Source organism: Cladophialophora immunda (genome assembly GCF_000835495.1).
Source record: "Cladophialophora immunda strain CBS 83496 unplaced genomic scaffold supercont1.3, whole genome shotgun sequence".
Taxonomy (NCBI): Eukaryota; Fungi; Ascomycota; class Eurotiomycetes; order Chaetothyriales; family Herpotrichiellaceae; genus Cladophialophora; species Cladophialophora immunda.
In genome coordinates this window covers 1481188-1504462 of record NW_015622543.1, presented here as the reverse complement: position 1 = coordinate 1504462, position 23275 = coordinate 1481188, and the positions used below count along the sequence as shown (strand labels likewise).

Below are 23275 nucleotides of genomic sequence, written 5' to 3'. Positions count from 1 at the left end.
TCGATCGAAAGAGCAAGGTGTCGCCAGCAAGTGACGGACTAGTCCAAGCCACGTTGACCAGCTTTCCAGGGGGGCCAGCGGTGAGCGGGGGGCAGTTCTGAGCAAGGGGCCACGTAAGGGCAACAGTTGATGGCACATGCCGTTAATAGTGGCAGGGGGACTTGGGCTAGCGAGGCCTACGACTACAGGCGCCTGCCCTTCCTAACGGCGGCACTCTTAGGCACTACCAGCGCAACTACAGGCACCTACCTCTATTACTAGAGAACGAAAAAATCTAATCGCCATATACGGTCTGATCGTAGAGGGTGAGTGAAGGTCGCTTTAACCTGAGCTTTAACTGAGCCATTAGCTGATTATCACTGAAGTGCTCCCTGAGCAAGCTGCTGGGGGCCAAATCAGGCCTGCTGGTAATTGGCTAGAAGGACGCCAACGTCCCCCCCCTTAAGCAGCGAACCGAGCCCTATTCATCGACATTCTTTCAGTAACTATATGACTGTCTTTGTTACCTCCGAACGCCGTGGCAGCGTGCACTAATAGCGGCGACGATTTACTCTCGGCAAGCCGCATCCAGACCTTTGCCTGCATGCCAGCAAGCTTCGACGTTCAGCCTGATGGCGCGTTTGAACGTTCAACATGATTCTACTTCCTTCATCTCGAGCAGCAGGCCGTGGCTCGAGTCTGAGTTCTTTCCACGGCATCAGATCCAGTGGGTCTGGAGGTTCCAATGATTCCTGCCTTTCCCCAACACCAAGTTGTGCTTAGCTAGAGCGATTATCACTAAGCTTCACCAGCACTCAGATCTCAGTAACTGACATTCCGAAGGTTTGGGGGAGAGAGCAGTACATGGTCAACTGCACGTGATAAAGTTTTACCGGAGTGGCTGGTCTCTTGCCCAGAGGGCTGGCCTAAGTTAAACTGGGCCTAGAGCAGGGCTGACTCCAATCATCAACACTGCGTCGAAAGCGAAATATGTGGCTCATCAACGCGTCTACACTGTCGCTAGAGCACTTCTACGGCGATGACATTCCTGCCTACGCCATTCTGTCGCATACCTGGGGAGAGGGCGAGATGTCCTTCCGGGAATTCACCCAAATTCAGAACGTCGGAACCACGAGCAAAGCAGGATATCGCAAAATTGCCGCAACTTGCGAGCTGGCACTGAAGGATGGGTGCCCATATGTGTGGGTTGATACGGTGTGTATAGACAAAGCGAGCAGTGCAGAACTCACCGAGGCTATCAATTCCATGTTTGGCTGGTACCGGCGGTCTCAAATCTGCTATGCATACCTGAGCGACTTCACGCTCGATATTGCTGATGTTTCTCCGCGGCCAGCTCTATTTGAAGACGATTTCCGGAAATGTCGGTGGTTTACTCGCGGGTGGTGTCTGCAAGAACTACTTGCGCCACGACATCTACAGTTCTTGAACCAACAATGGCAAGAAATCGGGACGAAGAGCATGCTCAGTCGACTAATCTCAGACATCACCGGGGTTCCTGAGGCGGTCCTGGTTATGCCCCCGGAGAAGGAAATCCATGAATATCCAATCGCGGCACGAATATCCTGGATAGCCAAGCGTCGGACCACAAGAATTGAGGACATATCGTATAGCCTTCTAGGAATTCTCGGCGTCAACATGCCAATGCTCTATGGGGAAGGACCAATGGCCTTCATCCGACTCCAAGAAGAAGTTATTCGAAAATTCAACGATCTGTCCATCTTCGCCTGGACTGGAGAAGCGACAGCATCGGGATTCATGCCCATTTTGTCTGCATCACCTTCAAGCTTCGCCAGCAACCTTTAGCTCATGCTGGCAGTGGTAATAGTAGCCAGCTTGGCAGCAGATTGAGCACACAATTTTCTCTCACGAATCAAGGCGTCTTTTTCCCGAATGCGAAACTCCAATACCAGAATGCAGTGCCAGGATACCGCCACCACTACCTCTTAGACCTCAACTATCGTGATTCTTCCTTTCGGGGCAGACAACGTAAACAGAGATATCTCCTTCTTCAAAAAATAGGTCCGGGACTTTTTACCCGCCTTCATGACACTCCGGAGCGGCTGAGAGCATTCCAAAAGCAGCTCGTTACCAAACCATTCAACGAGCCGGCGTGTATTCTTCATAACCTCTCTGAACCGCTGGCCCGAAAACTGGCTCTGTGGGAGCGTTATGCAGTGCGTCTGCGCTGGACGCCCTGGGAAAAGCTGGGACGAAGATTCTGGCATGTTCGAACGGCATATCCTAGGGCGAGCTGGGACATCCCCGCGAACCAGTTTCTTCTGGAGATGGCATCCGAGCGTCACATGCACGTTGAATTTATCCCAGGGAACTACGAGAGCAACCCTGACTTCAAATACTTTGTCTTGGTCATTCAAGTAGGCGATGACATGAAACGAGACCCTTCAATGGTGTCGGTGAGGATCGTCAGCGCCGAAATTTGGGAGGGGTTAAACGCTACCACGTTCGGATTTCCAGGTAAGGAAGCCTCGGCGATCGAGGCACTTCCGGCCATCAAGGGCGAGGAAAGTGTTAATCGCATCTCACTTGCGGGATATGATATATCGGTGTCGGTCCAAGTTGTGGCAGAGGCGAACGAGTTGCCTTACCATCATGTATATCTTGACTGGAAGACTTCAACATCGTCTCATCAGACTAGCGCGGCAGAAGCCCTCTCGTCTCCACCACCCAGTGGCGATAACGATAGGGAAACTCATCACACATATAGCCACGACGACCAACGGGCTCTGCCCTAACCGATTCGCTCTGATAGATGTGTCTACCGGCAGGTAACCGACCGCGTCTAGTATCGCCCACGACAAGTTTCATGGTTTATAGATATCAAGACGCATTAGACAAACTGCGGAAGTAGTGAAGCGCAGAGAATGATTTGACTCGTGGCATACCATCTGTCATGCCATTATGTCAATATTGTTGATTTGATTGAGTAAGGATGGAAACATGGAAACACCGAGGAAAAGAGCACAGGCCCTTCAGACCGACCCGCAGAACAGCAGCAAAGAGAACGATGAAGGGGATCACTACAATGCGTCTTTGGCATTGGGTACAATTGCGACGTCTTTATGGCCTTCAACATTGCTACAAAAAGCACATGTCTTTCTCAGGACCCAGATGCACATATCCTACCTTGGCCAATCGCGGTGATCGTTGGATCATTGCCGAAAGAGTCTTCCGAGATCTGATTGCCATACATTTGATGTCGTGGTTGGAGGCTGGCAACCGCGGTCAACAGGACCCGTCGGAGGCGGTCGTAAATCGCCTGTCGAATTGGGCACCCTTGCGATAGAGCCGGCGCTTGACTATACTTGGCTAGCATGCAGGCAGGGCTCGCAAGGAATCAACGAGCATCCTGAGCGCCCCATGTCGCGCAGCAACACCACACCTCTCTGCCATCTGACCTGCTTGTCGCTCCACATCGTCGATCTTGGAGCATGGCTCTGTGTGACGCTCGCTTTTCATCAACGGCTTTTCCAACTGAAGAATGCCTCGACGCCGCATTTCCTCATCACCACAGTTCGGAAGCCCTCCGTCTGAAAACTGGCAAACCAACCCCCCTCTTACGGCAGCCTCTCGTCGCAGGGTCAGTATCTAACAAATAGGTCGTGCTTCATCGCCACCTCCCTCTTATCATACGGTTGACATCCAGCGAAGAAGTCATCCTCCATATGCAAGCGCAGCACTGGACAGGGAGGCCCAGAGCGTGAGTGAAGAAGACGTGCTGCTGCTGCTGCTGCTGTTGGAGAATGGGGCGGACTTCGTCGCGAAGGACGAGATTGGATTGACCGCGCTGCACAGGGCGGCGGAGCAGGGGCACAAGGCGGTCGTGAAGCTGCTGCTGGATACCGGCAAGGTGGACCCGGACTCAAAGGATGAGATCTGTCGGACGCCGCTGTCATGGGCTGTAACGAATGGGCACGAAGCGGTCGTGAAGCGGTTTGTGAGGGGTTTGGTGCACTGGGTTCCGTGATGCTGATTGAGCCGTGGTAAGCTGCGTAGTATGTTTGGGATAGTCGAGCAGGGAAGGTCGTCATTAGTGTGTTCACCGTACTTGAGTCGCACCACCACCGACTGATCGGTCTCGATGCTCAGCCTGACCTACTTGTATACCAAAGAAGCGGTGACCACAAAAAGATCTCCGGTCGTCGTGACGTCCAAGACGTCAGCCAGATCTGTTAGTCCCAAAACCTAGACTTCATTATTCACGACCAACGCAGTCATTGGATGAAGAGTGAGTGTGAAGGCGAGCGAGGTGAGCGCGAAGGTGAGAGGGAGCTAAGTGGCCTCGGTGGTTATAAAAGCGGCACGCGTAGAGTGAGTCGCACGTGAGGCGCGAGCAGGTTTTACCTTCTCTTTTGTTGCCAAGACTGCGGCTCCCGCCTTCGCCACCGAGATCAAAATACTGAACAACAGTGACTAAAACTTCCATCGCGTACGACTGAACCTTTGTGACCTTGTTTGGGTGCATGTCAACAAGGCTATGAGAGTCTATCACGTGACCCTATAGAATATCATAATGTTCTCATTCTTATTTATTTGAAGGGACTACAACCCTCTTTGCGCCACCTCATTCACAGGTGAGACAGGTTCAAACCGGTAGGTAAGTCCTACCCTCCCTGCCCTTCCCCCCCTCCAAGTTTTGCACCACGGTTCGCTGACGACGCTGCTTCTCACGAAAGATTCCTATGCACAATTTAATTCTTTTTCCTGACCCTATACTTCCAGTCTAGCACCTAGTATCATGAGATCAATAACAGATATGGACCTCGATATGTCTTCGTTCTACAGCAACCCGCAGAAATTTTTTGACATGATGGCTCAGGCACACCCAAATCTACCAGTCCCTCCTTCATTTCCATCTGCTGCTGAAATCAGAAACAAGTCAACGGCGTATTCCAAAGAGATCTTCAATAGCTGGACCACCCTCCGTGACATTTTGGCGCGTCGCGAGGAGGTGATTCGAAAACGCTGGATGAACAAGAGGAAAGAACAACGCAAGAAAATTCTTTTAGCCGCTTGGCCAGACATGCCCGAGCAACACCGACCAGATTTCTACGAGCTTGAGAAGACCGGATCCCGTGGTAGGTCAAGAAATATCGAAGCTTTCAAATATCCCTATGTCAACCAGGAAGATCTCCTGCAAGGAAGAGCATTGTTATTATTCTTGAATTCACGCGGTCGAAATCCACCCCATTCCTTTGCCCACGCCGATCTCGACGCAACGCATGTTGGACAGACTAGCAAGATGATTGTCCCGGTATTCCTCAACCAATACACAATGTACATCGCTGGCGAATCAGATCCGGATAGCTACGGTCGCTTGGTTAGCTGGGACGATGACGACGACGCGTTCATGCTGCATCAAAATTGTCTCCAGTTCCAGCCTGGGACGGGACTTTTGGTTTTGGAAATCCAGAGCAAGATCTATTCTTTCCTTCTCGAGTGCTGCTACCAACTATTCCACGATGTTCCGCGAGACGAGCTGGCCAGCCTCCAACTTCCTGAGCAACCTGAGCCACCACCGATCGTTGCTTCTGAGACCTCCTATGCACAACTTTCTTCAGTGGCAGCAGAAGCGCCATATAGACTACCAGCCAAGCTTGATACGCGTCGGCTTGTTCTCCTGGTAGAGGCCAAGCGAGCAGCTGCCGAAGACCTTGTTTGGGATCTTAGAGAAGATCCAGGGTATTTCGCATCGGTGGCTATTGATCAAGCACAGCATCGCCAGGAAAGCCTTCTCGACGTATGGGGCCAACGCCACCCACACGACGATGACGAGGTTTTCTGGAACCGAGTGATAAGAAGCGTACCGGTCGAGGCTTACATGTCCTTTCTCAGTTGGGATGTGCTTTACAACTACGCAGTCAGCCTAGACGATGCGTTCAAATCTGCCGGAACCCTTAACCATGACCAACCTCTGCCTGAGAAGCTCGAGACCGCCCTGGTGGAGTTATGCTTCGCTGCCGAAATGATCTCAAAGGGCCTGATTGGAGAATTGAAGTCCAGTGTGCCAGCTTCGTCACCAATGCGCGAGCGCTTTGTTCGAGAACCCCAACAACCAGGAACGGCCGTCATCCAGATCAAGACGAAACAGGGTGTCGGCAAGGACCCCTTACTACAGCTATTCTCCATGCTGTGGGATGCGGACAAGGTGTTTTTAACGCAGCTTCCCAACCTCGTAGATGAGCTACAGCGATGCGTTGACCACGACCCTGGTCAGAAGGGCAGAACGTCGTCCTGCGTCGCCGGGTATTTCTCCGACCTGGCCCTCATTGCACAACTCGTTAGGCAGGTAAAGACCTTCTTTCCATGGGCCGCGGGTTTGGAAATAGAGATGGGTCCAGAAAACCGAGGTCCAGGGTATGCTAAAGCAACGGAAGATGCAGCAACTGTCTATCAATTTTTCCGTGAAGACCTCGCTCCGAATCTCGCGCGCATCGTTGTCCCACTCTCAAGACACCTGCAATATCCCACCGAAAGGGTCCACAACGTGACAAACGTGAACGCCTGCCGCCAAGCCGAAAATCAACTGGATAGGTTGTGGAAGGTTGTCGATGCGCATTTTCGAAAATATACCGACAAGACACTTCACGAGATATTCCTCAGTCGCGATGTGAAGGCTCGAGAGATCCATCGCACGCCAGAATGGACACCCCCACCACAAGTACCCCAGCCGCCCAACAAGGAGAAAGAAAATGAAGCTCTCAGCGACTCATTTTCCCGCCTTAACGTCGAGCCCGACAGACCAGGCAAATTCAAAGGACCCGAAGTATCTCGAGCATCCAAGTTCAAAACCCGCGGCCCATCTCACCCGCCCGATTCCAGCGACGCAACACCACCTGTACCCGACGATCCGACTTCCTTTTCGACGCCTCCCTTCCCAGTCTTCACCCTCCCGCGACGCGCTTACAGGGTCTTCGCCTCTCTCTTCCCAACACCCTCTAACTCCTCCCAGGGCGGCGAAATTAGCTGGATAGATTTCCTTCACGCGATGACGAGGATTGGCTTCGCAGCGGAGAAGCTGTATGGCTCTGTATGGCAGTTTACTCCGCCGGATGGATTAGATTGGGAGAACACGAACACTCGGGGAATTCATATCCACGAACCGCATCCAGCGCCGAAGATGGGGCTTGGCACGGCGAGACGGATTGGGAGACGACTGGGACGGAGGTATGGACTTAGCGCAGAGAGGTTTGCTTTGGCGTGAAAGAGGCAATTGGGAATTTGCAACGTGAGTAGGGAGGGAAAGGAGATCAATAAATTGAATGTCGAAGGTCTTGTTGACGAGGGTCAAGTGATTGGAACAGGTTCACATTGCTTCTCGCTTGATCAGACGGACCGAGTGAAATACTGTGCCAACCTTCTAATCGCAACAGAGTTGTCCAAAATACCAGCGAAGCAATTCTTTCTTCACCTGCCAAAAATGTTCCATAATTTCCACCCGAATGTCAACCCCGTTGAGGATCGCCTCTTCTCTGCACCTAGGATGCAGCCACCGACTTACCTGTGCACTCACGCGCCCACCTACTTTATGCATCATTATTCCTAGCCTTGCCTTGTCAAATCACATCATACCAGAAGAAACATTCAAACCGCCCACCCCAACAGCCCAATTTCAACGCCTCCCTTTCCAGAAACGCCCTTTACCAACCCCACCCTTCCATTACCTTACGAAATCAAGGTGCGGCACAGCATCCACGACAAAAGCCCAGACCACAGTCATTTGAATGATCCGTATTGGGATCCTCTAGCGTCCCAAATGGATCTCGTCGTCCAAAGTTGACCAGAGTTGGTATTTCAAAAAGAAACATCGAAGGATTAGGACGGCTCACGCGCAACTACCTAGATTACTCGAGAACGAAAAACCTAATTGCCATTTACGGTTTGATGCTAGAGGGTGAACGAAGACCGCTTTAACCTGAGCTTTCCCTGAGCCTTTGACTGAGCATCACTGAGCGCTCCCTGAGCAAACACACCGGGAGCCAAATCTGGTGCCTCCAGTGATCGGCTATACTTGCATCTCGGCTAGCACCGGTTTAGGACAGAATCTGAAACCGACAAAATCCCTGTTGCTACCTAAACTTCCTGATCCGTTAGACAATAGTGTATCTTTGCTAGACGCCCAAGAGGAGGCTGAGATCAGGATAACCGCACTAAGTAGAGCTAATCGGAAACCCTCGAGTATGTTCTGATTAGCTGGAATAGAGCTAGGCGTTACGGTAGTAATAATCCACAACTTGGCCCTGGGCTTTTGGCACGTTGACGAAAGGACTCAGCTCGCCAATTCCGCTTGCCCGCTGTTACACTATTGTGCTATCACCACCGGTTCTGCCTTGTGCCACCCCAAGCTCAGACAGCAGAAACTTCAGTAGCCCAGAAGGCTGAGCATGGGGAACGACTAGGTCGGACAGAGACAGGCTTGCTCGCGCCGAGTCTGAGTATGCTTGAAACCGCGTTCAGAATTCGGTATGCGAGAGCCAAGCGCTTCATAGTAACTTAACTGAAGCTTGACTTTTCCGCGATGCGCGGACAAAATCCAAAACGGGAAAGACCCCAATGCACCTCCGCCGAGATCCGTCACCGTATACCAGAATTGAGTGTGAGTGGTTGTATTGATTGAGGTCAACTTGTCACTTCTTTGCTCTTTTCAACTGACGGCTTAACTTTTGCTCGATCTCGATTCATGAGTCAAGGCCTGATGGCGTATTCCAATCGTCATCCGAGAATTCCTGGTCGCGATCTGGATGATCTGCAATGATTGCCTCTACCTGCCGTTTTCAAAATAGTATGGACCTTTTGAGCGGGCTTTTTGTCCTCTGAGGCTCGATAGCTGTCCAGTCGGGGTAGTTGTCAGGGTCCTTCCATTCGACGATGGTTCTTTGACTGTATGCAGCTCTGATCTGCTGCTGTGCGTCCGGAGTAGACAGTCGGTGCAACTCCTTCAGGGGAAAAACTGGCCTCCCAACGATGTCGTTGGCCGAGTTAATGGTGTTTCCGTGGCGATGATAGCGACCGTCGTGCGCAATGAGGTTCAAAATCTGGTGCATTGACAGTACCGCATTCTCATCACGGCCTTGAGGCGGATCATGATACAATACATATTTCGGCTTGACACGAGGATCGAATGACCATTTACCATCACCGGCACTTTTTGACCCAATACGCGTTGCAATGTAGCTGCCCCTCAGATAACATAGCTCTGCATACCTGCCCCCGCGATTGTCAGGGAATCCTTTGATTTCAGGTTGTGGAGAGGGCACGTCAACCCGAAAAATATCAAACCAGTCACCTCTTGATATCCATGCCATGCCCATGCGAACTAGATCGATGCCCTTCTTCTCACAGCGTACGCAGAAGCAAATAAAAGTGTTGTCGTAGACCATAGCGGTGGTCAATTTTGGCGATAGCCACTGTCTGTCCAGTACGAAATCGCGTAAATGGAATGCCGGTTGTGATAGACAAAGCAATGTCTTATCAGCCTGTTGCATACTTCGGACATGTGGTAGATGATATTCCATCATCGCCTCTTTTGCGGGAAGCTTCGCCACTGCATTGTAAAGATCCGCCTCAATCTGTGTAGATCGATAGAAGCTGGGAGCACGATTTGCTCTTGCTGACATGTTGTAATCAAGCATTAGTGTTAGAGCCGCCGGATGGAAGCCCAAACTATGACAGAGATGGTGTACTTGAGCCACAAAAATGGCTCGAGTAGCTTGAGCAGTAGGCTTCCCATTGACCTTTCTTTTGGACGATTTCCCCACAGCACTCCTTGATATCAAGCAGAGCATTTCGAGTAAGAGGTTCTCCGGTGTCAAGCTGTAATTCACGGACACTGTCTGGGCATCCGATGACAAGCCGAGGAAAGCGTATATCTTGTCGTGTGGTAGTAAGCATTCTGATCTGGCAAATTTAGCAACCAGCGATAACAGAGGCCTTGACTTGTTTCGGTGCCTCGTGGAACTCCGTTGTTCACACAAGGAAGCTATCACAGAGCTTTTGAGAGCCGCAGTCAGCGCCTCAAATGCAGGTGGCGCTTTCCAGACGTTTTTCATGTTTCGTTCGAGGCCAAGAAGCAGTCTGAGATAGTATACCCAGGCTATCCAAGGGAGCCACTTTGCGCCACAGACGAGGTCAAGCTCACGTGCCAGGACGATTTCCTGAACGATCCAGGCTCGCGTCCAATACTTGCGTAGGCAAAGCTTGCTGGTTTGCGACCCGATGGCGTCAGCCTTGCATGCAAGTCGTAGCTGTACATCAAAATTGGATTGCGGGCCTGATATGTAGTTACCTCGTATGCCGTCCTGGACTTCAAATGGTCCGAGTTCGCTTATCATGTCGAAAAGCTCATCGCTGCGATCGGCAGATGGTCCGAGCCAAACAATAACCTTTGCGGCATTCGTGAAGATGTCCTTCATAAGCTGAACTTGGTGGTTCTTCTCGTCGATATTGTTCTGCGCAATACACAGCGCGTCGATGAAGAGATTCGAGATGCCGTTTAAACCATGAAGATCGAGGAAGGTATATAGATTTTTTAAGACCTCATACGGTTGATTGTTGATGGAGATTGCGTGTCGAGGTTCTTTCTCGTCGCCCCGAGCATACGACAAGGCTGTGTATCGAAGTTCTTTGCAGGAAGCGGGAAGAAGAACGTGCTTGACAGCGCATCGGATCTCACTCCGTCCATCTCGCGGTAGGACATCCAGTAGTCGGATGGATGGCTGTGAAAGATCAAGTGGCCGGTGCTCGAAGCACGACGGCATGTTCAACTCCCGTCCTGGTGCTGATCGTCGTTCTGGAGGACGTTGTGGACCGACATTATCGGAAGGCATTGCCATCGGGAGAGTTGGGACGGATACGAATGATCGAGGTTGTATGGTCAGCAATTATTAAGTTGGTAGCTTTCACGTCCAGGTCTCAGAACTTATACCTTCGACGTTCCCGTGTCGTTGAGGCTGAAAACAAGGACGCGGTGCTGGCCATCCGGGCTAGGCGCATATTGCTCAGCCTCCTCATGTGACATGATACATGGACTGCCTCGTCTCGATTGCGCAAGCGCTGCAAACCTCTTAGCGATGTTTCGAAGGTTGAAGTAATTTTTGGACTGGAAGTGTTCCGGCTTTTGGTATGTCTATGAATAGGGCTAGTAGATGAACTTACCACGCACTCAGGGAGCACTCAGGGAGCGGAAGGTAAGCCGAGGGTGAACACGTTTTCGCGCACTACCTGGATAGTATGTTATAATAAAGTCCTATCCTCCCTCCGTTTTTGATTAGCCGCTCGCCACTGTGCTCACCCCCCGGCTCACCTGGTGCTCCCGGAGTTCTCCCTGAGTCTTCCTGAGCGAACATGTCGGGGGGGGGGCCTACAGTACTCTGGCCCCTTGCGATCGGCTATGCCTGCCACTCGGTTAGGCATCTGTTTCAGGTGGGCGCGAGAAAACCCGTTAGATTCGCTGCCCTTAGCTTGCTGCCTAAATTTCCTTGTACAGTAACCTTGGGCCTGGCACTGCAACAGGGGTGCGCGGTTAAATAATCGTAAGACATCACAACGCGGTGACTTCTCATTGCTCCTCGTGGTGATGCCCAATAAAGTTCCATACGGCCTAAACTTTTGGGTAGCCATCTTTGCCCGCCAAAGCAATGCAATGCAATGCACAAAATATCGTCTTCAAATATCGCTGAGCATGAAGCGACTAAAGACCTTAACAAGCTATTCCATGTTACTAGAAGGCAACTTCCTCCTTACCTTAAGAGAAGAAAGATACATTTAAAAACCTCAAGTGCATCGCAGAACGGTCAGCATGTGTTGTGAGACAAGGGGTGAAGGACGGTCGTACAGTCTCCGGCAATGGAGAAATCCAGCCAGTCGTAGCCGGCAAGAGACGTGCCGGCGCCTGTCGAACTGCTCGACGGACTCTGATAGCGATCTCCGCGCGGATTGACCGGGCAGTGAAAGTCAACCCATTGGTCCGTAGGTTCCTCCGGTGATGCAAAAGAAGTCATTTTGGTCTTGCCCACGATGACTGCTCCGAGGTCGATGAGCTTCTTTGTGTAGTCAGCGCTCTCTTCGTCCGGACCGTAGAGCTCGGTCCACGGCCTGCTCATCATGGTCAACTGAGTGCCCTGAAGACGGAAGATATCCTTCAGTCCCATTCGCGCGCCAGCAAGAGGCTTTTCTGGGGTTGGTTTGGCGTAAAGACGACTTGGAACGGCAATATTCTTCCAGAGGCCGCTATGACCGAGGGAAGTGAGAGAGGAGTACCTGGGGTGGTCAGAGCAAGTTCAAGATGGACGCCGGAGTAGCGAGGATATTCGAACCTCTTTGGACTCAAGACGTCGTCGGGGATGACGCCAGAAATGAAGCTGTCCAGTTCATCTTCATACAAGCGATATGCTTGGCAAACATTGCCTTGGGACAGGAAATATGGACCGGGAGGAAGGGCTTTCGTCGGAGAGGTTGAAGCTATATGGTAGACAGCAGAGAAGCAACCAGACGCCTTGAATTGGGCCAAGTGCACGTCACCATTCCTGCCTTGGATGGACTGCAGAACAACAGTGCGTGCGAAAGACTGAGAGTAAACATCGTCGATGCCAGCAAAGCGATTGATTAGTGCAACAGCCTTGTCAACCGAAGCTGTAGCATCACCAATAGTGAGCACGACAACGGGGATGGGATTCGTTTGGCCCGATGGCTCAACGACTTTAGCCTTTGAGTAGATGGTTGAATGTTAGTTGCTCAGTTGAGCCTCACCTTTAATTCGGCGGATAGATACCGAAAACATACCAGAGACTGTGGATGGACCAGATACGAAATGCCGTCTATAATCGGAAAAGAAAGGTCGCCCGAAGTCATCACTGTTGGGCAAACATCCGTGCTGTCTTTCAGATTGGAGCTTGGGGAGCTCATTGTGAGAGCAACGAATTCTTTGTGAAGACTTGCAGGTGGTGAAGGGCAAGGTGCAGGGATGAAAACGTTGGTGGCTGAATTCCTTGTGTATGGTATTCTTTGTGTAATGACAGCCCTACAAGAATGAAAAGAATACTGGGCATGCCAAGGCACTATTCCAAAACCGCTAGATCCTGCTCCGCTGAGGTCAGTGGATTCTTGGCGAAATTAACTCTTGTCGACGGTGCAAAAGCTTGGTGAACTTGCTCCATAAGCACAATCGACACCTCTGTCTTCCTCATCGTTCCAAATTTGACGGCGGCACACTTGGTACAGAGGTCTTCGAAGCGCGGATTTCTCTCGTCATGAAGGCAACCGAGAAAGACGACTCCGCCTGTGCTTTCCAGGATGCAAGAAACTGATACTGTTCCTTTGCAACGAGCAGAGCATGTTGACAGCGTCAATGAAAAAAAGGGAGACCCTCCCTATATGAAAAGCATCTACCTTTTTAAGAATGTGAGCGCCAAAACTATGGCAAACGAAGACGATTGGCCTCTGCTCCATACCTTCCCGCCGTATCGTGAGGCCCAGAGGCAGAGCTATTGCATGTTACAGCAGCATTTTCCACGATGATATGCCGTCTTTGCTGGTGAAACCATACTGAAACGCCATGATCCGAGCACGCGGGATCTGGTAGAGGACTCATGTCCAGCACAGACGGCACTAAGTGAAGAGTATCCAGGAGGAGGCTTGGCCTGTCCAGGGCTCTTAGGGTCCTGAGAGGCTGATAGCACTATTTTCTTCAACACAACCATCGCTGTCTTTTAATGTTGGCACAACCTCACAGCTCGTGACGAGGCGCAGTTTTGCCGCTGATCCGCAACCCTGGGGTAGTGCGACCCTTTGAGGTACTAAGCGAACCCTGTAGAAAGACTCAGCGAGCCAACCGGGTAGCGGGAATGATATCAACATATCTGTATCAACGAATCATGTCGAGTTAAAAGCGCGCTCGTCCCAGCCTGCTTGCAGGCCCCAAGCGAGCCCAAAAGGGCTTCAGCACCCACGAGTCGAGTTCTTAACTGCCGGATCCAGGTGTAGGCGGTATGGTTGGACATGACCTGCCACACACCGTGCAAAGGGCTACTGTAGCAGCAATCGAACGCACTTGTAACCCAACCGGATGTTCAATTTCGTCTCAATCGTGGGCTGGCTGAGTTTTCCGCGGAGAGGCTGTTGGTCTTGATCATTCGGAATCAATCAATATCGACTCTCTGTGCATTCCCTTACCGTCTCCCGACAGGTCCAGGCTCCCTCCGATACCATATCGCCCACACCTTCCATCCCATCACGATAAACCGAAGGAAAGAAAGCGAGATCCAGAACGGGCCTAATGCGGAGTTACTAGCCTCGGGAAGAACCTTATCCTTGTTTGCTAATGTCGATACGCCAAGCATTGTAAAGACAGCGCCAAGTGCTTCGAAACATGCGGTCAAGGGCCGTGTAAAGATTACCAGCCTCGCCCCTTCCACACTGCTACAACAATACCTACACCTAGGAAGGCCCTGTTGAGGACGGCCGCGGCAGGCTGACGCTTGAAGAAGGTATCACTCCTCTTTGCTACCAGTCTCTTCCCCTAGCACTATTCTAACGCTGTGATCCAGATATGGAGCCAGAAGAAGATGCACCGCTCCTCAGTTCGCAGCCTCCTGCCACCACCAGCGATCCGAAGAACGAAAACCCGCACCCAATCCTCGACATTTGGCTGAGCTTCTCTCCAAGCTTCAAGTATTGCATTGCGCTTGAGCTTTTGTGCGAACTCGCCATGATGATTCTGACCGTGCCGATGGTGTCTCTTCTGGAACAAGCTATATGCACTCGATACTACCATGGAGACATTTCGAATCCTGATCTCTGCAAGATCGCGCCCATTCAGCGGACCTTGGCCGAAGTCAGAGGCTGGACAGCCTCGTTCGAGACCCTTGCCGGTATGACTTATTGATACATGTTCGGAATTAATACTGATGCCTCGATAGCCATTATCGTTGCATTACCCGTTGGCCTTATTGCTGATCGTCGAGACCAACGCCGAGTATTCATGGTCATTATAGCGGGCATGTTGATGAGTCTGACATGGACCTTGGTCATCGGTAAGAATTCCAAACCGGTTTGTGCTCCAAATAATTAAAAATGCAATAGCAACGAATCCGAAGCTTCCCATCAAGCTGGTATGGGCCTCTTCCGTATTCCTTCTTATAGGAGGAGGTAGATACGCTGCTGAAATGCTGCTTGCTGCCATGGTTGCAAAAGTGTGTAACGAAGAGACAAGGTACGCTCTGCAACCGTCCATGGCTTTGCGAATTGCGGCCAAGCTCACATTCATAGAACTCGAGGCCTTTACCACTTCTATTCATGCTTCATTTTCAGCGAGCTCATAGGTCCCCCGATAGCGTCGTTCACTGCCGACGTCTCACCTTGGCTTCCTTTTGCCGTGAGCTATTTGCTACTATTTTCAGCTTTCCCTCTCCTGGCCATGATGCCAACCGACCACAACGTTTTGGATTCAACGCCTACGGATTCCGAGGAAGCTTCGGATGTCAATACGCCGCCAGAGCACCCCGGCGTCCTTCTCACAGTTCTTCATGCCTCGGTTGATCAATTCCGACTCCTCAAATTCATGTTCTCGAGCCGCAACATGCGACTGGCAGCAGCAATCTTTCTCGTCGGCACATCCAGGGGCATCAGCCTGCGTGCTCTGATACAGTATGCATCCGCTCGATTTGGTTGGAAGCTTTCCAAGGCAAGTTGGTATCCCACGCGTTTCGAACTTTATTCTCATTCTCGAAACAGACAAATGGTCTCATCAGCGAAGTCGCCTTTGTCAACCTCGTTCTCTTCTTCCTCGTCATGCCAGCCCTAATCAGCATGGTTAGCAGATATTTGAAGCCTGCAAATCAAACCCTTAACCTTGGAATTGTAAGGGCTAGTCTGTCACTACTCTCTACCGGATCGCTACTCGTTGCCTTCAGTTGGAGCTCGACTTTTTTAATCATAGGTTAGTATTCTTCACCTCCCCGTACCTTGGCTCCTCTTATCGTGTTTAGCAACGATGATCTACGCTCTCGGATTCGGTGCCCGCTCGACGCTCCTGTCACTCATCACGTCGTGGATCGACCCCGAGCGCGCCGCCACCCTTTACAGCGCCGTATTTCTCGTCGAACAATTTGGCATGCTGGGAGGGGAGCCACTAATCCAGAGCTTACTTGGTGTTGGCATTGGCTTGCGAGATCCGTTGAAGGGCTTGCCGTTTATCTGTACGGGTGTAAGTAGTCAGCGTCACAAGGGAACGAAGCCTTCTTTTGTTAACACGCTCCAAGTTGTTCTATTTGATCGGCCTTACCTGCGCTTTTGCAATGAAGCCGAACCTCAGTTGAGCCCCTTTTGGCCCAGTGTCCATTGCCTATTCGACAACGCCGAGCCAACTCACATTCCATCGCTCGGCGCTGGGATTTGCAAACGCCGGTCCGCCGTGAATCAGCCACAAGAGAGGCTCGCTAGTCGTAATCGGGGTGGTCGCCCTTTCAGTAAAACACTACCTGTCTGGGAGGTTGGTGGAATAGACGCAAGGAGCAAGATCGGATTCCTGTTGTAACGCAGTCGTGGCTTCGGAGGTACTTGGGAAATGAGAGGATGTGTTTAGGCGGTACTTCGTGATTCTCGGTAGAGGCGGCCTTTGCTTAGCCTGGCGAGTCTCTCGAAACTAGGGATTGCTGGGGAACGAGTGTCGCGTACACGACCAAGGTGTTCTGATGTTCCTGGAACAGACGCTTGACCTTGTCGAACTCGATCATAACTTGTGAAGCCGTCGAGGAAGGGAGATGGCGGCGGAAGAATTTTCTCACATACGGTATGAGTGCGACGATGAAGCTCAACATTTGTCGTGATGGTCTTCAGTCCTGCACTCCTCCTGGCGCCGGCTCCCAGGATCAGCGTTTCGTGAGGACTACAGGGCGTGGCTAGACATCATGAGTGAGGCCAGTGAGAAAATCGTTCCTCTGGAAGCTTCCGCCGCGCCATCTTTCGAATTTCTCTGCGAGTAGCTCTTGGGGTCCGACCCTATTCTAAGCCGATGGGCGCTCGACACGGAACTGATGGTCTTAGACGCCGAAGCCTCGCAGCCCGATAAGAAAATTCACGAGCGTCACGTCTCTCGAAACCTTCACAGCATGCGAGCAAAATTCACCGTCCATTGCCCATTTTACGCCCAAAAATGGCATTTTCAAAGCATTCCCACAACAAACATTCTGTTCGAATATCTACAGAATTAGTTCTGCAAATATAGCGATTCGAGCGGCGACTTTATTGATACTAAAATAGAACCTTTAAGAGCAGTCATCTATTCCATTGCTAATGGTCAATACTGATAACCTGTTGAGTGCGTTGTGGAAATGCTCTGAAAGTGCCGTGTGTTGGGTGTAAGATAGGTAATGGACGGTGGCTTTTGCGAGAGTGCTGTGATACTCCGTTGTATGGCCCAAGTGAAAACAACTCTCAAGCTTCAGTCCACCTTCGTTTGAGATCCCTTTTAGCCCTTGCGCGGAGCTTCCTCCACGTCGAGCTCGACCAGTGCCATACCTCCGACCAGAACATGGCAGAATACGTCGCCACGGAGATCACGACCGCCGTCGCCGAGAACACCCAGATCGACGGGAAATGCTGCTGCAGCTCTTTCACATTCATGCCAAACGCTGAGGTGACAAATGCCAACGGCACAAAAAACAACGCCAGCTTCGTCAGGCGCTGGATCTCGCTCGCCTGCGCGGTGCTCCGCTCCGCACACTGGAGCTGCGAGTAGCTCACCAAAAACATCGTCGCCGACTCACAGTCCCGCCGCATGATGACGCACCGCTGCTGCAGCGCCTCATGGTCTGTCCGCAGGGTTGTCTGCAGCGCCTCCTTCCGCACCATCGTGTCCGTCCCCGGTTGCGCCCGGGGCCACGTGCTGCACCCGCCCTGGGCGATCCAGCGCAGATTCTCGGCGAGCGCGAACTCGACGCGCGGTAGATCACGCTGACGCAGTGGCGCAGGCGCTCGAGCTTGACGTCGAGGAGCGCGCTTTCGGTGCTGCGGCACTCGGCGATGCTTACCGGCAGGTAGTTGAGGAGCTGGACGAAGGAGAGCGCCGAGGTCGTGAACAGGCTGGCAATCAGAAAGAAGGGGTCTTCGGACAGGAGTTGCATGTCGGTTTCGTCGTGGACCACGATGTTCCGCAGCGGATGGAGCTGGCTGAAGGACGGGCCGTTGATGCTGGTTTTGTTGTCCGGGGATGGGAGGGGAGAGGGGCTGCCTTCGCGGGACGACTGACGGGCTGCGAGGCGGCGATGGAAGGGTTCAGAGGTGATAGGCGCATTGTACGGAACGATAGGGACCGTGCCGATGGGAGTGCCACTGTTGAGGGTGGTGGCGCCACTGTGGTAGTCGGTCCAGGGGAGGCGGATGCCGTCGAGGAGGGACGTGCCTTGGTCGGTAAGGTAGACAGCTAGGAGGATATGTTGTTAGCTTGTTTGTGACGATGGCCGTCGTCATCGTCGGGTGCTTGAACTCACCAACCCACGGTGATCTGTTGGCAGCGACCGTGAAGGATATAATCTGCTCGACGCTGCAGTAGCATGCGTCGTGCTGGCTGATCTCTCGAAACCTAGTCACACCGAATCGATTCCCGGTGAAGAGGTGCTTTTCATATTGTCGGCAAGCTTCTTCCACCTCCGATCTCTTCTCCAGGAACGAAGTCAGGCCGGGTCTTTCGACCAGAGACTTGACCAGGCTGACGAAGTGGATGCGGATGACGTTCTCTTGTCTCGACGGCAACGTGGGAAGGCTGTAGAACCCGCGTTGGTGGTTCTGAATGCTGCCGAAGATGTGTCCTGTGAAGAATTCCGGGCGCAGGTTCCACCATTGAGCCAGCTGGAGAACCGCATGAGGGGATGGAAATCCCTCCAGGATCACTGCGCGCGGTCTTTCCGAGATGGCTGACCACTCCAAGATATCGAACGGAAATGCAGCGGGATATGATTTAAAGACGTGGCCGCCCGAACTTCGAATACTCTGGGTTTGTCTTCGCTCGAGCCAAGGTCTTTCTTCAACCCTTTTTCAATGTAATCGACCAGCTCTTCATAGTAGGAGAAAGCCTCCGGGTCGTTTTGATAGCAGGACCGAATGCGTTCTATGTAGGTTGGCCGTCGAAGTAGTTCGCCAGATGACGCCGAAAGGGTAGCGGTTATTTGCGAGAAGGGGATGGCGGATTCTCCCGCACTGCTGCACGCACCGTCAGGCTGAGCGTCGGTTTGTCGTTGGCTGTTCATGATTCTCCACGGACGATCTTGGTGCGCATCGCGCATCGAACGTCGTCTGCAAGCTGCAGAAGATCAAGGAGAGACACTGTCGCAGCATCTTTCTTCTGTGAATTGAGATCAGGCTGCGACCTCGTATTCCCCAGGAAGCTGGTATGAGTTGACCAGGCTCACTGCAAGGCAGAGGCCAGTATTCTTGAGCAAACGAGGCCAATAGCCATGAGCCTGCGCAACCTCGTTCTCCAAAGTCCCAAGGGTTCGAAGGACGATGAGAACATCTTCCCGAGGACCGAGATAACCACTTTTGGTGTTTCTTTGATCTGTAGGCTTCTTCGACTCTCACGGTTAGCCGTCTAAGCAAACACCCACCGCGCCACCATGTAGGAAATGCCGTCTCTCCGTATTGAGGCGCTGGATGTCACTGCCCAGCTAGGAGCTCGGAGCCAAAGACGCCGACCCTTGTCTTCCCTCATTGCAGACTTGACTCCCACGACTCCCCTCTCATGCCGGCTTCAGTGGGACCAGGAACGGTCCCCTTCAGAAACAACGGGACCGTTCATTCACTAAAACAATGGGTGCCTTCACTGCCCCGTGTATGGCGCCTCAAGGATGCGTAGCAAGGATCACAATGGATCGTCTCACACTCCTCCCTTGAAAGAGCGCCTACTCTAGGGGTTAGAATATAACTGAGATTGACTACGGACTGACCCTGTGGGTGTCAGTCCATACCTATATGTCTGTGTAATGACTGTGCTCCGCAATGGACTGCGGTGGACTGCAACAGTCCGATGCAGTCTATCGGAGTACTATGGTCACGTGCTATCGCGGTCACGTGTAACCTTCTCAGCCTTGCCAACGAGGCTGCTTGTCTCGCTCAATCTTCCATGCCGCTCCCTCTGCATCAGTGCGTAGGCTGCCTTTCTGCAAAGACGACGTCCTCGACAATCCGGTAAGTCAGATTCCGTGTAGAAATTGCTCCAAGTCCTAACAGTCATAGAGCAATTCGAATATCCTCTTCTTCGGGCGGTGCAGCTTAGGCTTCACTGGTCAGACCCCAGAGTCATTCTGGAGTAGAGTAGCATTGTCGCATGCCGGATAAGATCCGTTGATACTTCCAGGCCAGTAGTTTCTGCAGTCGTAAGCCCATGAATTCCAGCTTGAGCAGAGTCGATTGGCCACCGAGAGTGCTGAGGAGTTTCCTGGTTGCCAAATGGTATTGGCATCGGCCTGTCGCTCCATGATTTGGAGACTCAGTCCCCCAGAGGCGTGGAACCTGTTCAATGCTCGTGTCAGCAAACAAATTCCCTGACCTCATTGATCACCGAAAACTTACGCAATGTGACAGTGCATTAACCAAGCCCCTGGATTGTCGGTTTTGAAGGCGATGACAGCATAGCCGCTCGGGGGTAAGAGTACAACATCACGCCTCACGGGACCAATATAGGGCGCCTTCCAAGGGTGTACAGTAAAGTTTGCGTCAGCTTCGTATTCAAGGATCGCAAAATCGTGACCGTGCAGATGAATCTGGAACACCTGAGTCAATATGGTCTGTTTATCAACTTGAGGTGTTGCTTACTGGGTGTCCTCCTCCTTGCAGAACAAGATAGACCTGTGTTGACCACGTCAGAATCAAAAACGTCCAACAGATCGCTGCGCAACTCAAGCACTGTGGAAGAGAGCGTCAACATACAAAGTCATTGTCTGTATAATTCTCAGGCACAACCACCCAACCGACGGGCCAAGCATCTGCGGTGTTGTCGAGATTTAGGAATGTAGGGTTGCCGTAAGTAGTTTGAAAGGGTGTGAAATCAGCATTGGGAGATCGTTGAAAGTTAACAAATGCCGCCGCATATTGCGGTGTGTTCCCTTTGGAATTGAATTTCACGTTGAAGAGTTCCCCACCTTGGCCAAGTGACCCGCTCAAACCGTTCTGAGGAGCGGTGACAGTCCAATTGTACGCGGTTTGCAGGCTCCCAGAAAGGCTGTCATAACAATCTGGCAATTCTGCAATGTCTGGCCAAGTACTGCTAGTTGGTTCACTAGTGCTGTTGGTGTACCGAAGTATCCCAGTCCGTTCGAAACCGTTAATTGTGCCCTTGATATCGTCAAAACACCCCGAGGTGTTGGTTCGTATCCAGTAATTGCCATTGGGTTCTATCGGATTGACTGCACCGAGAGTAGCCGGCTGCGCCTCAACGATGATGTGGTATCTTTGACCGATAGCGACCAGTATCGACGTAACGTTTTTAGGTAGCACTGGGACAAAATCTGCCTCAACAACCACTAGATAATGGTTGTCAATAGAAAAAGTAATTTCTGTAGAGTAGGATGTGTTGATAATTCGCAACAGATATCGCCTTGCACCTGTTTGATTGTTTGGGCTTGTCGAATTGAAAGTAATCTCGAAACCTTTGGGTATTGTAGAACTATTGAATCCTGTTGGATTCGAAGGAGTGTTGTGTCCATAAAAGCGCGTGATGTTACCGGTTCCGTTCAAAAGGATTGTTGGAGCGGTCGTGGTACTCAACTCGGCTTGAAAGGCACTGTTATGAACTTTTGGGTGCATGTTAGCATTACCAAAAAACTTCCGAGATACAAGAATACCAGTAGAGACGAAAAAGAGGATGAAATCCAGAAGATGGACGTACGCCAGTCCGACGTAATCAAAGGTGATATGGCTGTATCGTAGGGTATGGTTGTGGGGCCATGGAGTGTCTGTATACAGTTAGATTGAGGCACAAATCTCCATGCGATTCGATAATAGAATAGGAGCTGCGAGGATGCAGTTAGACAATAGTTGAAGGTGGGGGAGATTTACTATGGGGCCTTGTAGTCCATCAGCATATTGTACTGAGTAATGACTGTGATACCAGGAGCTGCCGTATTGCATGACCTTCCAGACGTAGCTGAAACTATCGCCAGGTGCGATGGGACATTGTGTAATCCCATTGACGCCATCCATATGCATAGTTTTCCACTGGCGAATACCATGCCAATGAATGCTGGTTCCATTGAAAGTCATGTTGTTCACGACGGTGACATTGACAGTATCTCCCCAGCAAGCCTCAAGCAATGGACCAGGAAATATGCCATTGAACATTCTTGCATCCGTGAAGTTGAGACCGTCGGCGTTGATTGTGTTATTCTCCGTCACGTACAAGGTATAGTTGCGGATGGTACCGTTCGGTGTCAATGCGGCATCTTCATAGTCTGTAGTAACATCCAGTTGTTCCCCAGTTACAGTGTTTTTGAGCCAGCATCCAGGAATAGTGGTAGAGCAGTCGATCCAGTTCGGACCCATTGCCGAGTAGTCGCACTGAAACCCTTGGATATTGGAGCCTGGCGGCCGAAAAATTGGTCGCAGTAGATTAGCATTTGGAAGGTCGATTGACACCGGAAATTTGCCCCCAATTGGCTGTTGATAGCCTTCATGATTGTTAAAGGGGGAGAGGGTGATCCAATGGGTAATAGTGACGACTGTCGTCCAAAGACGTGCAAAGATACCCATTTTGCTGTAGCTCAATTATATCTGAATAGCAATGCGGACGGAAAAGGCTGGATGGAAGTAGTTTGCTCGACCGATTCACTTACGCGCTGGGATGGGAATGTGGTATGTGAGTCTTTCGGCAGGACTGCACACTGATCTGCCCCTGCAGCTTGCTGCATTATTTGTTCGTGACGCATCCATGCTTGTCTTTCAGCTACGCCAGCGACCGATGGCATCCATGCATGCCTTTCAGCTACGCCACAGATTGAGGACATGTACCCCAACACGTCTGGTCGCGGAATTAGCAAGAGGGGTAGCCAGAGCGGGAAGCCGCCATCATGGAAACCCGCACACAGCAGAAGTCGTCAGGCAGCCAATAACCGCTTGCAACAAAGTCGTAATGGTTATCAGTGAGGACAAGCCAGAAAGCTGAAGATCGTGAAGCATTATCGGCAGCGAGTGTACTCAGGGTTCGGAGCTGCTCACTCTCTAGCCCGGCAGCAGATATGTAAAGAACTGGGACATGCAAGGCCTGGCCCCA

General features: G+C 51.6%; 8 protein-coding genes across 10 annotated transcripts; 4 read left to right on the top strand and 4 right to left on the bottom strand.

The window, feature by feature from the left end:
* The first annotated feature begins 670 nt into the window (after positions 1 to 670).
* PV07_05050 (uncharacterized protein) lies at positions 671 to 2242 on the top strand. Its single transcript, XM_016391922.1, has one exon. The coding sequence runs from the start codon at positions 970 to 972 to the stop codon at positions 1801 to 1803; it is 834 nt and encodes a 277-aa protein (XP_016249441.1). The 5' UTR covers positions 671 to 969; the 3' UTR covers positions 1804 to 2242.
* A 43-nt stretch (positions 2243 to 2285) lies between these two features.
* Positions 2286 to 2795, top strand: PV07_05049 (uncharacterized protein; the record flags this gene model as incomplete). Its single annotated transcript, XM_016391921.1, has 1 exon — positions 2286 to 2795. One exon carries the CDS (start codon positions 2286 to 2288, stop codon positions 2751 to 2753), a length of 468 nt encoding a protein of 155 aa, XP_016249440.1. The 3' UTR covers positions 2754 to 2795.
* A 288-nt stretch (positions 2796 to 3083) lies between these two features.
* Positions 3084 to 4267, bottom strand: PV07_05048 (uncharacterized protein). Its single transcript, XM_016391920.1, has one exon. It carries the CDS (start codon positions 4047 to 4049, stop codon positions 3600 to 3602), a length of 450 nt encoding a protein of 149 aa, XP_016249439.1. The 5' UTR covers positions 4050 to 4267; the 3' UTR covers positions 3084 to 3599.
* Positions 4268 to 4455: 188 nt separating this feature from the next.
* Positions 4456 to 7469, top strand: PV07_05047. 3 transcript variants are annotated; one of them, XM_016391919.1, is made up of 2 exons: positions 4456 to 4592; positions 4741 to 7469. In XM_016391919.1, the coding sequence occupies exon 2, from the start codon at positions 4757 to 4759 to the stop codon at positions 7220 to 7222; it is 2466 nt and encodes an 821-aa protein (XP_016249438.1). In that variant the 5' UTR covers positions 4456 to 4592; positions 4741 to 4756; the 3' UTR covers positions 7223 to 7469. The 3 variants fall into 3 exon arrangements, with proteins under 3 accessions (XP_016249438.1, XP_016249437.1, XP_016249436.1); XM_016391918.1 differs by having other exon boundaries at positions 4456 to 4611; XM_016391917.1 differs by having other exon boundaries at positions 4456 to 4611; positions 4695 to 7469.
* Positions 7470 to 8792: 1323 nt separating this feature from the next.
* Positions 8793 to 10883, bottom strand: PV07_05046 (uncharacterized protein; the record flags this gene model as incomplete). The annotated part of the gene is made up of 1 exon (XM_016391916.1): positions 8793 to 10883. The coding sequence occupies exon 1, from the start codon at positions 10848 to 10850 to the stop codon at positions 8793 to 8795; it is 2058 nt and encodes a 685-aa protein (XP_016249435.1). The 5' UTR covers positions 10851 to 10883.
* Positions 10884 to 11810: 927 nt separating this feature from the next.
* On the bottom strand, positions 11811 to 12921 carry PV07_05045 (uncharacterized protein; the record flags this gene model as incomplete). The annotated part of the gene is made up of 3 exons (XM_016391915.1): positions 11811 to 12276; positions 12333 to 12721; positions 12799 to 12921. The coding sequence occupies 3 exons, from the start codon at positions 12919 to 12921 to the stop codon at positions 11811 to 11813; spliced, it is 978 nt and encodes a 325-aa protein (XP_016249434.1).
* A 1642-nt stretch (positions 12922 to 14563) lies between these two features.
* Positions 14564 to 16331, top strand: PV07_05044 (uncharacterized protein; the record flags this gene model as incomplete). The annotated part of the gene is made up of 7 exons (XM_016391914.1): positions 14564 to 14885; positions 14934 to 15047; positions 15097 to 15226; positions 15283 to 15705; positions 15765 to 15952; positions 16002 to 16219; positions 16275 to 16331. The coding sequence occupies 7 exons, from the start codon at positions 14564 to 14566 to the stop codon at positions 16329 to 16331; spliced, it is 1452 nt and encodes a 483-aa protein (XP_016249433.1).
* A 1117-nt stretch (positions 16332 to 17448) lies between these two features.
* PV07_05043 (uncharacterized protein) lies at positions 17449 to 19259 on the bottom strand (the record flags this gene model as incomplete). The annotated part of the gene is made up of 4 exons (XM_016391913.1): positions 17449 to 17967; positions 18045 to 18436; positions 18504 to 18926; positions 18950 to 19259. 4 exons carry the CDS (start codon positions 19257 to 19259, stop codon positions 17449 to 17451), a joined length of 1644 nt encoding a protein of 547 aa, XP_016249432.1.
* Positions 19260 to 23275: the final 4016 nt, after the last annotated feature.